We start from the raw sequence: 14101 nt of genomic DNA, 5'->3' as shown, positions 1-14101 counted from the left end.
CGCCACCAAGCACCCCGTGACTAATTTTAGCCAGCGAAATTGTGTCTCATACCAGGCTGGCCGACGTTAGTGCCGCGGTCTGCTGTTGCTCGCACATGGGCAAGCGGTTGCATTCCCTTTTTCCACTTCGTTCTCCAGAAAATCGAGAATGTGCGGAATAATTGAGGGGCTTAGTCAGAGATAGTATTCGATACAAATTCATTTTTTAATTTATAAAAATACGTTGCAGGAAACGATACGTGACACTTATTCTACTAGACACCTTTCTAGATTTTGTTATGAATTTCTCGGATTTTCTGAGTAGATGTCACAATGCGTTTTAACCTATGGAAGTGTTAAATCTTATTATTCTAATTTGAAAATTAGAATGGTAAATAGTTACTGCGAGTAAGAAAGATTTTAGACTTTTCTGGTATAGTTTCTAAGATTTCACGTTCCTCTATCCAATTTTCTATGTGTAAGATTTTAGATTCTTCTATTCTATTTTCTCAGGTTTATCTTTGTCCAAAGTCTTCGTAGATGCAACAGAAATACGAACGAAGGAAAAAATTACAGACTGCCAAACACACGTACACATACGTCACGCGACTACCGAAGTACCTCGTGGTTAAACAAACACTATTTTTTCCGTGTTCGCGCGAATTCCACGTGCAATTTTTGCCGAAAGTCGTCGCTCCGTGAGTGCTCGACAAACAGAGTCTCACAATCGGGAATGATACATCCACGCGGTAAACGTAAAGCTGCTAGCGTGTAACAGCGTGGCATCTGTGAAACACGTCACTCGAAACAAAATATATTAGATTCCTGTAATTCCCTCGATTAATCTAACAATTAACTCTGAATAGTCGACGATTTCGTAATTATCGCTCAACAAGTAGAAACAACAAATATATTCAGATTTTCCGTGACAAAACTCTCCTGGAATACTGACAAATACTAATTATATATAATAATAATAATAATATATGAATTATACGTAAGAATAATTTCTAAAATAGAACCTCTCAACGTGTAACGATTAAAAGGTGAAGAAGAGAAGTAAAAAGTTGCTGTTTCGTTGCTTTAAATAAGTTTAATGAACATTTCCAAATCGAATAACAATTATATAGAATAGAATATATATATAGAATAGAATTCTTTCGAAGAAAACAGGTGAAACAGAGTTACATTTTCTCACAGGAGTATCAAAGAAAGGTCGAATTTATTTTGTATAAATAATTCATAGGAGAGATCCTGTTCAACTTCCATCTCGAATTACAGTAATAATTTCTTTTGGAGAAAACAGGCAGTGTAAACAGGGGTTAACATTTTCTCGCGAAAAATCAAAGAAAGGTAGGATTTATTTCGTATAATTCATAAGAGAAATTCTGTTCAATTTCCAACTGGAGGAAATCTTTAGAGAACGATTTAATATTTTCCCATATGCTGAGAAACAAAAAGAAGATAGAAGAAAAAAAAAGAAAGAAGAAGTAGAAGAAGAAGAATTGTTGTTTGATAAAATTCATACGCGAGGGATTCTGTTTAACTTTGAAGAAGAAGATGACGGTACGAATTACGTAATTATTAGCGAAGCAATTCGAAATGGGAAGACATAGGGAAACGGTACAGCAGCCGGAATTTGTCCTAAGGATAATATTTGTCTTCGCTTGGATTTGGTTAGATCAAAATACAGATATGTAAGGATGTCGTAAACGTATAAAATGATAGAAACACTACCTAGCGAACTCTTGCAAACAGAATCACACCTGAAAATAGCTGAACTAGTTATTCTCCAAACAAATAAACGGCCCATAAATCTCTGATCGTTAACTGTGCTGCTTTCCGCACATTAAACTGCGCACTTAATTTACCGTGTTTAATTATTGACTCTCTATCTACAATTACTATCGGCCAATTACTATCGCGAAAATTACGCTATCCGATTACCATAAATAAGTTGAAACTGTTGCGAGTATTAAAAAATATTGGTCTTCGAGAAATTGAATTTCACGATACATTGGGATTTTGCCGAAGAACGGTACCGAGTACATTTTTCTCAAAAATAAAACGAATATTTGAAACGATTCATGATATTCGTACGTATTTATTTAGAGGAGTTTGTTATCGATCACCAAATCCTTACGATCTGATCTTTGATCTGATATCAAAGTTCAATTTCATCCATAGTTTGTTTCAATTAGAGATTTCGTCACTTGCGTCGTTGTTTCATTGAAATTCGCGTTTAACCATGAACTGCTGGGCATTGTATTTTCTCTACCTATTTTCGTTTTGGCTATTTTTATGAGACGATAGCTGAAGAATGTCTGTTCCTCGTCACAATGAAACAGACAACAGCTACTAGAACCTAGACAAAAGCTCGGACACAAATCTTCGCAACGATACCGCGTATCCTTTTTCTTAGACAAAGTTTTCTAGCAAGCTATACCTACGTTGTTCCTATGGGATAGAAACTATCCGCAATCTGCCGAATAGACTGTTTCTCAGTTTAATTCGGTAATTTAGTAATTAGTCAATTCGGTAATAAAGAGAAACTGAAAATAAAATTTTCGATATCGAAACTGTAAGCTTTAAAAAATACGAAAATACGAAAGTTAATACGAAAGATTAATTTCTGAGGGGAAAGTGTGAGAATAAAATTAGTACGGCGTAGTCTGTAGCATTGAAATTACAAACGAAAGATGTTTCGCACGATTCGGCCATTTTTTCTTTGGTTGAGCCTCTGACAAGAATGCTCAAGCGATACCGCGCGATTAACAAATTTCTATGTCTGCAACTCACCTTTCTCCTTATCATCTTTTCCTTTATTGTCGAAGAAACCGGTGGTGAGAGCTTTCCTCTTGAGCAAAGGTGCTCTTCTTTTGGGCTTGGTGGCAACGGTACTGCTACCGAGTGACTCTGAAAAAGAAGAAAAAATATAAAGACTGAAAGAAACATGCAAATTTATCGCTATCGTTGAACGTCGTTATTTTTACGATACAAGCGTAAAACACGAAGGAGAAATTCTCGCGGCCTCTTGTGCCCCTGTCGTGGTTTCGTCTATTCGCTTCCGCCTGTATACGGAAATGGAACAAAGAAACGTAGAACGAACACGAGGAAATGGAACTCGATGAAACGCGATCCCCCCTTGATTGTTGAGTAACGTCAATGACCACACCGGAGTGTACCGCGAAAAATTAGTTTACCATATTACGAAACGTACGGAGTATTTCTTAAACAACGTTCGTCGTACATGTAATCGCTTCTGGCTAATTAATAAATCCTTAAAATATTCTATTCTATTAATAAAACATCATTCCTCGTGTAGAACAATTTCTTATCGGTTTAAATTTCATTTAACGTAAGGTAAAATATCCCATATTTGGAAATAATTTACCAGCGATCTAGGTAGAGGGAAAATTTGAAAGTAATTTGCAGGAGGATTTTGAAGTAATCATTTCGAATAAAAGTAAAATTTGCTTAAATGGAACTGCATTAAGTGATAAATTAAATTGTATGATAAAATTCGTCTAACTACGATTACAGTTTTAATGCAGTAAAAGTAAATCTGCAATAAATTTACGACCGTACTCGCCTGATACATTAAACGACTATCTTGCATTCGGAATGTGCACGACTATATGTATGCTATGTATGTATAGCAATATAAGCAATCTGCATGAAACTAGTAATAAAACGTTCTTAAAGATTCCTTAAGAGCATCATAAACGATATCTGGTAAATTTAGAGAGAGAGAGAGAGAGAGAGAGAGAGAGAGAGAGGGAGAGTGTGTGTGCACGTGATTCCTTGAGAAAGAGGATACTTCGACGTTGAAGTTACACCCTATGTTCGTAAACATGTCAATCATCTAGAAGGCAGCCGAGATTCCATTCTCGACATTGAGTTGAGACACCAATTTTCTCGAGAAAAAAAGATAGAAAACGTACTAAAATTAATTACTTAATAAATACTAAACGCTAAGAAATAATTACCAAATATTTTGCACGTTACCAAATTTTCAATCTTCTAAACGCTAAATTTCTGAAATAACGATCATTCCAAAAAAAAAAACTTACCACTCGGCGGCCTAATGTGAACGCCCAAGTTGAGGGCCTGGAGTTTCGCGACAGCTACCTTGCATAGAACCTTCCTCTCGATTTCTGACAGTGACCTTAGCGGAGTATCCTGTAGGGTGACGCGTCGTCCACCAGTGCCCGCCCACGTACACTTTCCCTGCAATTAAAGTTACACGCTCTGAATGTTCTCCCCACGATGCGATAACGTCGATTTACGTTACGTTAAGGAAGGTCATGCCGCGTTACACGCAAGGAATTAATCGACGCGGATTAACTGTGTCGAAGTTAATCTGTACGACAATTCGCAACTGTTGTTAAACTTTGCATATTCGTTTCCTGTACGAGATATACTGGAGAAATTGACGGCACGAAGTTTCAAATTTCCTAACATTTGAATATTTCAATGTATAACTATAATTATAATATCTCTTTAATACTATTATATCTGCATAATTTTTGAAGAAGCGAAATACCAAATTAAATAACAAACGTTGAACATTGCCTATTATCCGGTGAACGATATTTTTCACGTAATAGAGATGAAGATAAATTTCTATGAAAATAATAAGAAAAAGGAACGAAACGATGAAACCTTATGGAACAGCGATACGGATGATTTCATAGCAGTTCGCAATAACGTGTATATAGGTAAAATGAACTTAAATGCGTGTTCAATTACTACGATGAACCAAGTGAAATTAAACACAAAGTTGAGCTCGTGTGGAAAAGTGGAAAGAGCGATGGTGTTACGCAATAGACGCGATGTGTTAAAAGTATCGCGTTAACCAAGATGAGCGAAATAAAATAATGTTGTTTGAGAATTTGTACTTTTTATTAAACACGTGCTATAAAAAAAGCTATTCTTTAGGATTTTTTAACGTAAAATTGAAATAACGATGAACTACGTTGAAATGAAATATCCCAACGAAATATTTTTCTATCTGTTGCTCCCTTTTGAGTGCGGTAAAATAATGATTTCCTGGTACGCGCGTGGAACAGGACAGGCAGATATCGTACCTTATACAATTTTTATTAGTACGGTATTAATGTTTCGCTGAATGGAGAAAAGAGAAAACGTGAACGATGATGGCTTTAATTAAAACTACGTCGAAAGAAACCACGTTATATTTTATATCCAATTTTTCGTTATATCGAAGTTTTCCGTCGATGAGTCTTACACGATATGGCGTTAGAGTTAAAAGTTCTTAAGACATGATTTTATCGTTCTTGCGATTGACGTTCTTTTTAATTAAATAATACAACAAGCATTTTTTATTTTTTTTAATTCGATTACCAGACCAAAAAGAAAACATCGCCATGCGCGATTACGCTTTTACATGCGTGCAAAGAGATTAAATAAAAAATTAAGAGATTAAATAAAAATTCTGCTCTTCTAGTTACGATATTTTATACAATATGGAAAGCGATGGTCGAGAAGAATAAGCTGCAAACGAAGTGACTGCGAAGTAATTTGCTTTACACGAAACGCTAAACGTACATTATTTACGATAATTAATTCGATCGAGCACGAGAACCAAAAGAAAAAAGCTCGGATGTAGAAATCGAATTAACTTCATATCAAACACGTGAAATTATATAGAAATTAGTGATATGAAAACATGCAATATGCAATTCTTGTATGTAACGGAGCAATTTTGTAATCCGTTTATGGAAGGTGCTCGCGGAAAACCCGGCGACAAATTCATTACTTCTGATGTAATGAATTGGCTCCTCGTCAATTCCGAGTTCGAACGTTATCCGGCTTTACCGCCCGAGAACAACGATGTCCAATAATTTACGATCACACGGTACTCTGGTTTATCGATTTCAGGAAGAACGCACAGGAGTAGGGTAATTTACTGTTGCACGTTTCCTGGACCCTGATATTCGAAAAGCTTAGCCGATTATAACAGACGATAAAATCAGTGCCAATTTCATTCTGTCAGAAAATTCTGTCGAATCGAATTTACGTAAGACGACGACGACGACGACGACGACGACGACGACTTTACTCATTACTCAACTTTAGAATTTTCAATTTATTCTTTTTGCAAAAGATATTCGTAACTTGAATGATGGATCTTGTTAAATTGCGAATTCTTCGATTGTTTTAATCGCATCAAGTCATAAATTAAAACATCTGATCTGTCCCATTAGAGAGTTAGATTCCGATTGTAAGTGATTAAAATGTAATCGTAATTTCGTACATATTCGAAAAATTGCACGAATCGATGATATAAAAGAAATAAAAATCTAATATTGAAGGACAATTCGATGTTAAAGATATTCGGTGATGTTGTAGCATAATAAAAGACGACTGGCCGATGGATGTATCGCAAAATTTGTTTACAGAGGAGGCTGAAATCGCGACACGTGAGTGAGTGAGCACAGTAAAGGAGAAGACAAAGGTGAGACACGATACGGTCGCGAAGGATCACTGCCAAGACGTGAATTCTGCGACACGATCTATTAAAACGTTCTATCGTTACTTTCTTGTCATCGCAACCATCGACAAGATATCTTTTGTACCGCGACATCGAAGTACTCGTACAAAAATATGGTATGGTATGGTAAGAAAAATCAACGAAAGGCGAGACACGTAAAATTTCGCAGATTTAAATTTCGCAATAGACTTTAGATCGAGGAACGTGAGACTCGTAGTTCTTTCTTAAAACGTTTAAAATTTATTCGAACGAAATAAGGACGAACTGCGTGAGAATCGAATACAATAGGCTGAAGAAGCTTTTTACGATTCTCGTACATCTAATCGATCCTCGGAACAAGTTTCGTCCACTAAAAGTCATTCTCTGTATTTTTATTGAATTCTTGTACGATTAGTTGCGCATCGTCGAGCAATTAAACGCTTCGAGTATCTTTTTCATTCTTGAAGAGATCAACGGAAGAAGATAAAAGAGAAAGGAAGCGGGACTAAAAGTTTTGTAAGATGGTTGAATGGAAAGGAAATTACATCAAGTACATCAAAGTGAAATTTCTCGAAGAGGGGAAGCGAATTAGCTCGTTCCTTTTCTAAATCGAAAACTGCATGCAAGTAAATAAATCGACTTAAAAGTTCTGACCAAACGAAGCAATAGCTTTCGTCGTTGTTAAAATAAAGAGATATTACATTCGGTCTTTATCGACGGAATAACGAATTTTCTTTAAAACGTTAATGATTCGATTCGAATATCCACATGGTCCATTCTACTCTTCTAATCATCGACTATAGATAGAATAAAGGATCGTTTCAAAGCAAAACAACGTGTGGTCAAAATATCGATAAATTCTCTTCGAGCGATCTCCGTGTATAATTCAAAACTTTGAGGAACCAACGTGCGCTAGAGGAACGATTTTATAAAAAGAACCTCCTGCCCCGACTAAACGTTCTGTCAATGTACACGGCTGATAAATTCGTGTCTGAATCCCGCCGTTTTTCATCGTTTTCAACGTTAATGAATCGAGAAACATATATTTTCCAACTTTTCCTGATCTCGCCACGCAAGAGAAACTAATAAAAGTCAAAATACAAAGAGAAGAAGACGCTCTTACACGATCTATCTTTCGCAACTTTTCTCGCAACTTTTACTAGGTCTACTTTTACCAACGTATCGTGGAAAAGGCGCGTTTAGGACCACGTGCGTACAGTCACTCTATACACGGCGTACATACATGTGCACGTTAATTAACAACGTTATTTAGTTTACTGCTTCTTATACAAAGAAAAAAAGAAAAAAAAACGATGCGCATCGACTAAATCAAATTGATATTTCTACTAACTAGAATGAGCGTTGTAACGTATTGGATACGATCGATTCAACGATACCGTTACGAAGAGATACGTCGAGCAACAATATCTTCCAAACACCCTAATGTCCGAGTATTAATAAGAGTAACTGCAGGAGAAGTAGAATCATCGGTTGTAGCGGCGGCACATAAGCTGTGGTTAGCAGACACGTAGTAGTAGTAGCAGGGGTTAAGTATAGTTTATACACACCACCGTTGGCTGACTATTTCTGGCGGCGCCGGCGAAATTCCGAGGCCCTAAATTGGTTATCGCGCTTACCGCTTAACGAGATGCCTGCCGCAAGGTCGACCTTCTTCTTCTTGTTCTTACATCTCGTCTTTTTCCTCTTTCACATCCTCCGAATACTCGGTCACACCACGGAGATATTAAACGTCAGCCGGGTCGGACGGTAAAGAAAAATAGACGAGCCGTCGAAGCTAAGATCGTCGAAGCGCGCCGTGATACGCCGTGAAACGCCGTGAAGCGCCGTGAAGCGTCGTGAAGCGCCGTGAAGCGCCGTGAAGCGCCGTGAAGCGCCGTGAAGCGCCGTGAAACGCCGTGAAGAGCCGGGAGAGAGATGAAAGCGATGAAAAAATAGGAAGAAAGGGAAGGTTAGAGTGCGGGGGAGCTACGAGGGAGAAGAGATATATAGAACTTGGAAATAAAAAAGGCTGTTATACGTGGAAATTAGGAAAGAGGCAAATGTATCGCAGGAGAAGTGTGCGCTAAGCGAAAATTGGGAAAACGAAATGAAATAAGTTCGGAAGGGAAAAAATGTTAAGGAGAGAAAAGAAGGAGAAGAAAAACGAAACGATATATATGAGGGAAGATCGAAAGGACAAAAGTCGTAACGTAAAAATTCTGGAAAAAAGATTAATTATTGAGAAGAAAGAGATGAAATCGGTAGGAGGGGAACGTAATTACGTAGAAATTCAATTGTAATACGTAGATAACGACTAAGGTAAATGGAAATCGGCAGAAGGAGATTGTAATACTGTAATAGAGCATGGAATTGTAGCAGAAGAAAGCTGAGATTAATGGGAATAAGAGAAATAGGAATTTTAAATGCGCGGATATTAAAAGAAGGAAGCTGAAGTAAAAAAAGTAAAACGTAGTTATTCTACCGTTCGATATAGATAACAAAGAACGAAAATATGGAACGAGGGAATTTTTATAAAAAAGATACCATAAATATTAAATTATAGGAAAAATTAAAAAAACTCACGGTAAAGAAAGGAGAAATTGCCGAGTGCCAGAGTTGTTCGTCTTGAATTCTTTCTCGAAAGAGGGTCGATAAAACGAGAACGACGAGAGAAGGTTTGACCGTTTTCCGGATGAACTTGCCGGGATCTTGCCTTCGACTCGGTGGCAAGTAAAATTAATTTACAAGTGCTATTAAGAAAGCTAGGCAGGCGAGTATTGTTATTAATAGCAACGCTCTATTTTCGTAACAGATGTTAATAGCGGCATCGTTAATTCGTTTTCTTTCTTATAACGAGGTGGACACTCCACGCTATGCTGCGACAGGTGGTTTAAGCAAATTATTCGTAGACATGTTTTGGCAAGACAAAACTCTATATATAGAGTGCGAGATTCGTTTCTGCTTCGTTTACAATGCACGAATAAAATGCATCGAAATATTCGACGAAAGTTCTTCGTTCTGGACAAGATTCGTATTATCGATCCGATTCGATTCGATCATTCTTTGATACTTTAACTTTATTTCCTTCCAAATATCTCTCTTAATCTTTTGCTCCTCCAAACAGAGAAATTGTCAATCTCTCGGGTATAATAATTTTTTTTATCCAATAAGCTTCTACGTTTTTACGTGTTATTTCATTTCGATCGTTTTGGAAACAAATCTTATTAACTTTTAGTCATATCCTCAACTTAAACAGAAGTTCCAAGATCGACGAACTAAACTTCTACCGAGAATCACAAATTTCATAAAACGCTAACTACGTGTTCCCCCCGCCCTCCCCGCCCCCCCCTCCCACCCCAGAAAAGAAGGAAAAGAAAAGAAAGAAAGGAAAACACGCGATCAAACAAAACGACAAAAATAAAGGAAAAAAAGGAACTCACCTGTGGTGTCCAGACGGAGGGTTGATTGGACGCCCTGGAAGTACTCTTGCTTCTGGACCTCCATATCTTCTTGGCGACCAGTCGGCTGCCGTGATGCACCACGCTGCTCGAGGACTTGCTCTTCTGCATCGCTGTGCCACCTGCGGAATTGGTGGACGATGACGTAAGTGCCGGTGAACCCGGTGCCGAATGCGGTTTGTCCTTGTGCGCGTTGGAACCGTGTAGGAGATGGGAAAGGAAGGACTGATGATGATGATGTTTAGGGGTCAGTGGTTCTTCCGAGCCAAGGCCAGCATCGATGCTGCTCCTCGAGCTCGCGTTTCTACTCGGTGGCGAGGTGGTCGTGTCAGCGTCTGACAGATTCTCCGATGGATTCTCCGTCGAGGACATCTCTCTGTAATTAACAGCCCAGTTGTCTTCGGTTTGACAGCCCTTGTTATTGCCATCGTCATCGCCGAGGCTCGTGGTCTCTCCTTTGGCCTTGATGTTCCTCAAGTTTCTGTCGTAGTTCACTCGTTTGAATCTGTCCACTTTGTCGGCGTCCATCGACTTCTTTCTAGCCATTCGGAGATACCTTTTGATCGTGTCGCTGACGGACGGTGAAACGTCATCGTTGTCTACGCTGCTTCGCCTGCGACCAGTAGACTTGTGCATTGCCGCCTCTTTCATAGATAATTCCTCCTTTTCTCTCTCTAGAAGAACGGCGTCGAGAACCTCGCGAGGAACAGGTTCCGTTTGTACGCCGTCGTCTACGGGGCCACGATCTGTACTGGGCTCTTGCACGGCTATCAAAGGTGGCAGGGAACTAGGATCTCTCCTGAGCGAAAGCCAATCTTCGGATTCCTTCGACGGTACTCTGGTCCTTTGTTGGTGAGTCCACCAACGAGAAGACGGTGACGTGTAGGCGCCAGTAGCACGTGGACCTCTGAAACCCCTGGTACACCTCAAGTCAAAATACAACTTCTCCAGCAGCTTTCGGTCCGTTAGAATCGCCGAGATCACGTGTTCTCGAGTTGCAGATTTACTATAATAACGGCCGATAGTTTCCATCAACGATTTGTGCACGTAATCGCCCTGATACGGTTGCATGGTCTTAGAAACGTTTCCCGTGTGTTTCACTGTTGGCAAAGACCGTTGGACCGACAGTTGCTCCAGTTTCGTCTGGGCAACCATCAAATCTAGATATTGTTGAAGCTTGTTTATCAAACTCTGATAATCGAAAGGTTCTTTTCCATCCATCTGCCCAAGCACCTCTGATCTTCCCGTCGATTTTGTCGTACCAGCGACGTCGCTTTGCATGTTCAGATACTTCTGCAGCATATCAGCCAGTGCTTTAGTCTCGGAGTCCTCCTGTACGAATTTCCTATGCTCTACAGGACTCGATGGAGTGCTCCCTCTCTCCGATGCCAGCAGCCATTCTCTTTTAGCTTTCGCTAGGTCAAATTTTCCCGTCGTGGTGGTCTGAAAAATGAAATTTTGAGGCGGATTTCTAACATCGTCAGCCTCGTCGGCGGAGCTAGCCTTCGTTCTACAACTGCCGCCCTTTATATGTCTTCGACGTCTCTGCGATCGAAAGCTCAAAGTCCCTGGATAGGAAGTTTTCCTCCAAAGCAGAAACCTTGGCTCTTTTTGACACACTTCCTGAAAATATTGCTCTATCTTTGGAATATCTTCCGGCCTATTGTGCGTTCCATCGGGTATTAAACGTCTACCGGCGTCAGCCATGTACCGCCATGTTTTTCTAGTGAGCAACCACCGCTCTTTCGATGGTTTGCTCGATCGTTTAGTCCTCCTGTCTTTGGAGGTCGGCGGCGTACCCCGTAACGATCCGCCCGTCTCCGTGCTGTCCCGACGCGAACGTCTCCTACCCCCAGGACGCTCCGCCATCGTCGCGTCCTTTTCCTTCTTCGCCACGCGAACCACTTTCGCGGAATTATTTGTACTCTTTAAACACGATCATCCACCGACGAATCGAACAACCAACCATTTGCTCGAGAACCACTAAACCATTATCGAAGAGGCGCGTGGCGATTCACTCGCGACCACGTCGTCCAAGATGCTCGCTATCTGGACACATTCGACCAATTTGACCATTCGACGAACACTCGGAGATCCGTTCGTCCAACAGACGAATGGAATGGGCGGGACACCTCACTTTCGCACACCGTGGAATCTGTCACAGCCGAGGAACTGAGTCACCGGTAAAATATTGCGTCGAGCTTTCTGCTTGATCTATGGACGACGTACTTTCGACGAGAGCGATATCGTTTAGACAAGCGAACGAAAATTCGGTGAATTTAAACCGATGTAGCTTGCTCGTTTATGCTTGGACCAAGCTAGAGAATACGTGAACGGAATGATACAATGGTGTGTGGATCGGAAGGAGGCAGGCGAAAGTTTGCGTTCTCTTTTCTCTTTTTCGAAGGAAGAATACCGTTGCAATAGCGAGAACTTTCTTCTAACGCGAAACAAAAGTGGCCACTTGTTTCGCTGAGTAGGAAATTACCGGTTGTTTCTGCAGCGCAACACGTGTAACCCTGCGTGTGGCAAAAACTGATCCGACTCTCTCGGTTCCCCGTATCACGCTTATTTTTATTCCGCGTACGAAACTTTACGCTCTTTTTACACCGGCTAGCAGCAGGCCCGCGTTCGAAACTTCAACAACAACGGGCTCCAGATTAATTTAGACTTCGCAGATCCCACCGAATTTCAGCTAACCACTGCTTCTCCTCACCTTCTCCTTCGTATCCGAGATCCAACGCGAACCACACGTTGTCCTTCTCCTTGGAAACGATCCCCGCGAACACCATCGACCTCGCGAGATCGCAAAGAAACAAAATCACAAAGACTTCCGAACCTAAACCTTCTTAAAATGGAGATCCAAGGCGACCAACTGTAATCTTTCGCAGATTCTTTGATAAAGTAAAATAATCCTCCAGGTAAATTTAACTCTCGTCCTTGTTGCAAGAGGCTCGATGAAACGGAAACTGTACCGAATGCGAAAGAACAGGACGCGCGTTTTCAGCGATTGAGAACCACTGGTTCGTGCCCGTTCCTTAAGCGTTCTGTTTGTTGTTCTCGGTAATGTTCCAGGGATCGGAGAACATGCAGAGGCGAGGCGAAACGAACGCGACACGAGGAGCGTTAGGAGCGACAGCCGATGCTGCGTCGAGCAGAAACGTCGAGGAGAATCACGTTACATACGGCCGCGAGCCGGCAAGGTGGAAGCTGCCTAAGGTACGCGACTACTGCTTCTCAAGGCGTCGCGACGCTCGTGGACGCTCCGTGTCTAAAAGCGTCTTTGCCCCTTCTCTCCTCGTGCCTCTCTTACGCGAGAAGAGAGAAGCGAGTGAAGCGAGAGACGGAAAAAGGGGAGACAGACGCGGAGAGAGAGAGAGAGAGAGAGAGAGAGAGAGAAAGAGAGACGGTCGAACCGCGGGCGCGAGTTAAGGCAATAGTGGAAGAAGAGGATGAAGAGGACGATGACGACGAAGGGTGGATGAAACGAATGGACGGTTGAAAGAGGATAGAGGAGAGTATGGAGCGGTGGAAGAGGAGCACGATGACGATAATGACGAAAAAGATGAAGACGGAAGGATAGAGATGAAAAACGATGGGCGAATGGACAGAGACAAGGATATCGCGATAGAAGAGGAGAACGATGACGACGATGATAGAAAAGACGAAGAAAGGGGGACAGAGACGAAAGAAGATGGACGAAACTAAGATGAACAGAGACAGGTGTAAAGCGGTGGAAGATGAGCGCTCTTCTTGCACCGAGATGACGACGACGATGACGAAAAAGTTGAAGAGAGGAGGACGGAGACGAAGAAAGACGAAGGAAGATGAAAGAGTACGAAGGACAGAGACGAAACGAATGGAGGAAGAGGAGGATGGAGGATGGAGGAAGAGGCAGAGGGGCTGCGGTCTAGGATACCTGGGACCGCAGACAAGCCGGAGGTGGTGTCCACGACGTTGTCATCGTTTGCCAAATACCGACGCCGCTTTCTGGCGAGCCACGTCTACGTGCACAGGCTCTCGCGTACCTCGTAGTACGATAGTCCCCGCCTTGACGATTTGTTTATAACGATCTCGCGGCTACGCGTACGGTAGAGAGACGTTTTTTAGCAACGCTACGCCTGTTTTCGTAAGACTTGTCCGTCGTCCCAGTTCGACGGTCGTGTTT

General features: G+C 41.2%; 1 protein-coding gene across 1 annotated transcript in view; it reads right to left on the bottom strand.

Moving 5' to 3' along the window:
* Nucleotides 1-13377, bottom strand: part of RhoGAP102A (Rho GTPase activating protein at 102A) — a 28587-nt gene extending 15210 nt beyond the window's left edge. The window contains exons 1-3 of the mRNA XM_069115680.1: nt 9916-13377; nt 4053-4209; nt 2779-2895 (exon numbers count right to left, since the gene is read on the bottom strand). Of these exons, the coding sequence (XP_068971781.1) occupies nt 2779-2895; nt 4053-4209; nt 9916-11802 (2161 nt within the window). The 5' untranslated portion in view covers nt 11803-13377. The remainder of the gene's footprint in view (nt 1-2778; nt 2896-4052; nt 4210-9915) is intronic.
* Between the last annotated feature and the right edge of the window lie 724 nt (nt 13378-14101).

This window comes from Bombus flavifrons, chromosome 6 (genome assembly GCF_040668555.2).
Source record: "Bombus flavifrons isolate JBK064 chromosome 6, iyBomFlav1_principal, whole genome shotgun sequence".
Lineage (NCBI taxonomy): Eukaryota > Metazoa > Arthropoda > Insecta > Hymenoptera > Apidae > Bombus > Bombus flavifrons.
Note: the sequence above shows the minus strand (reverse complement) of the source record. Positions and strands in the feature narration are given on the sequence as shown.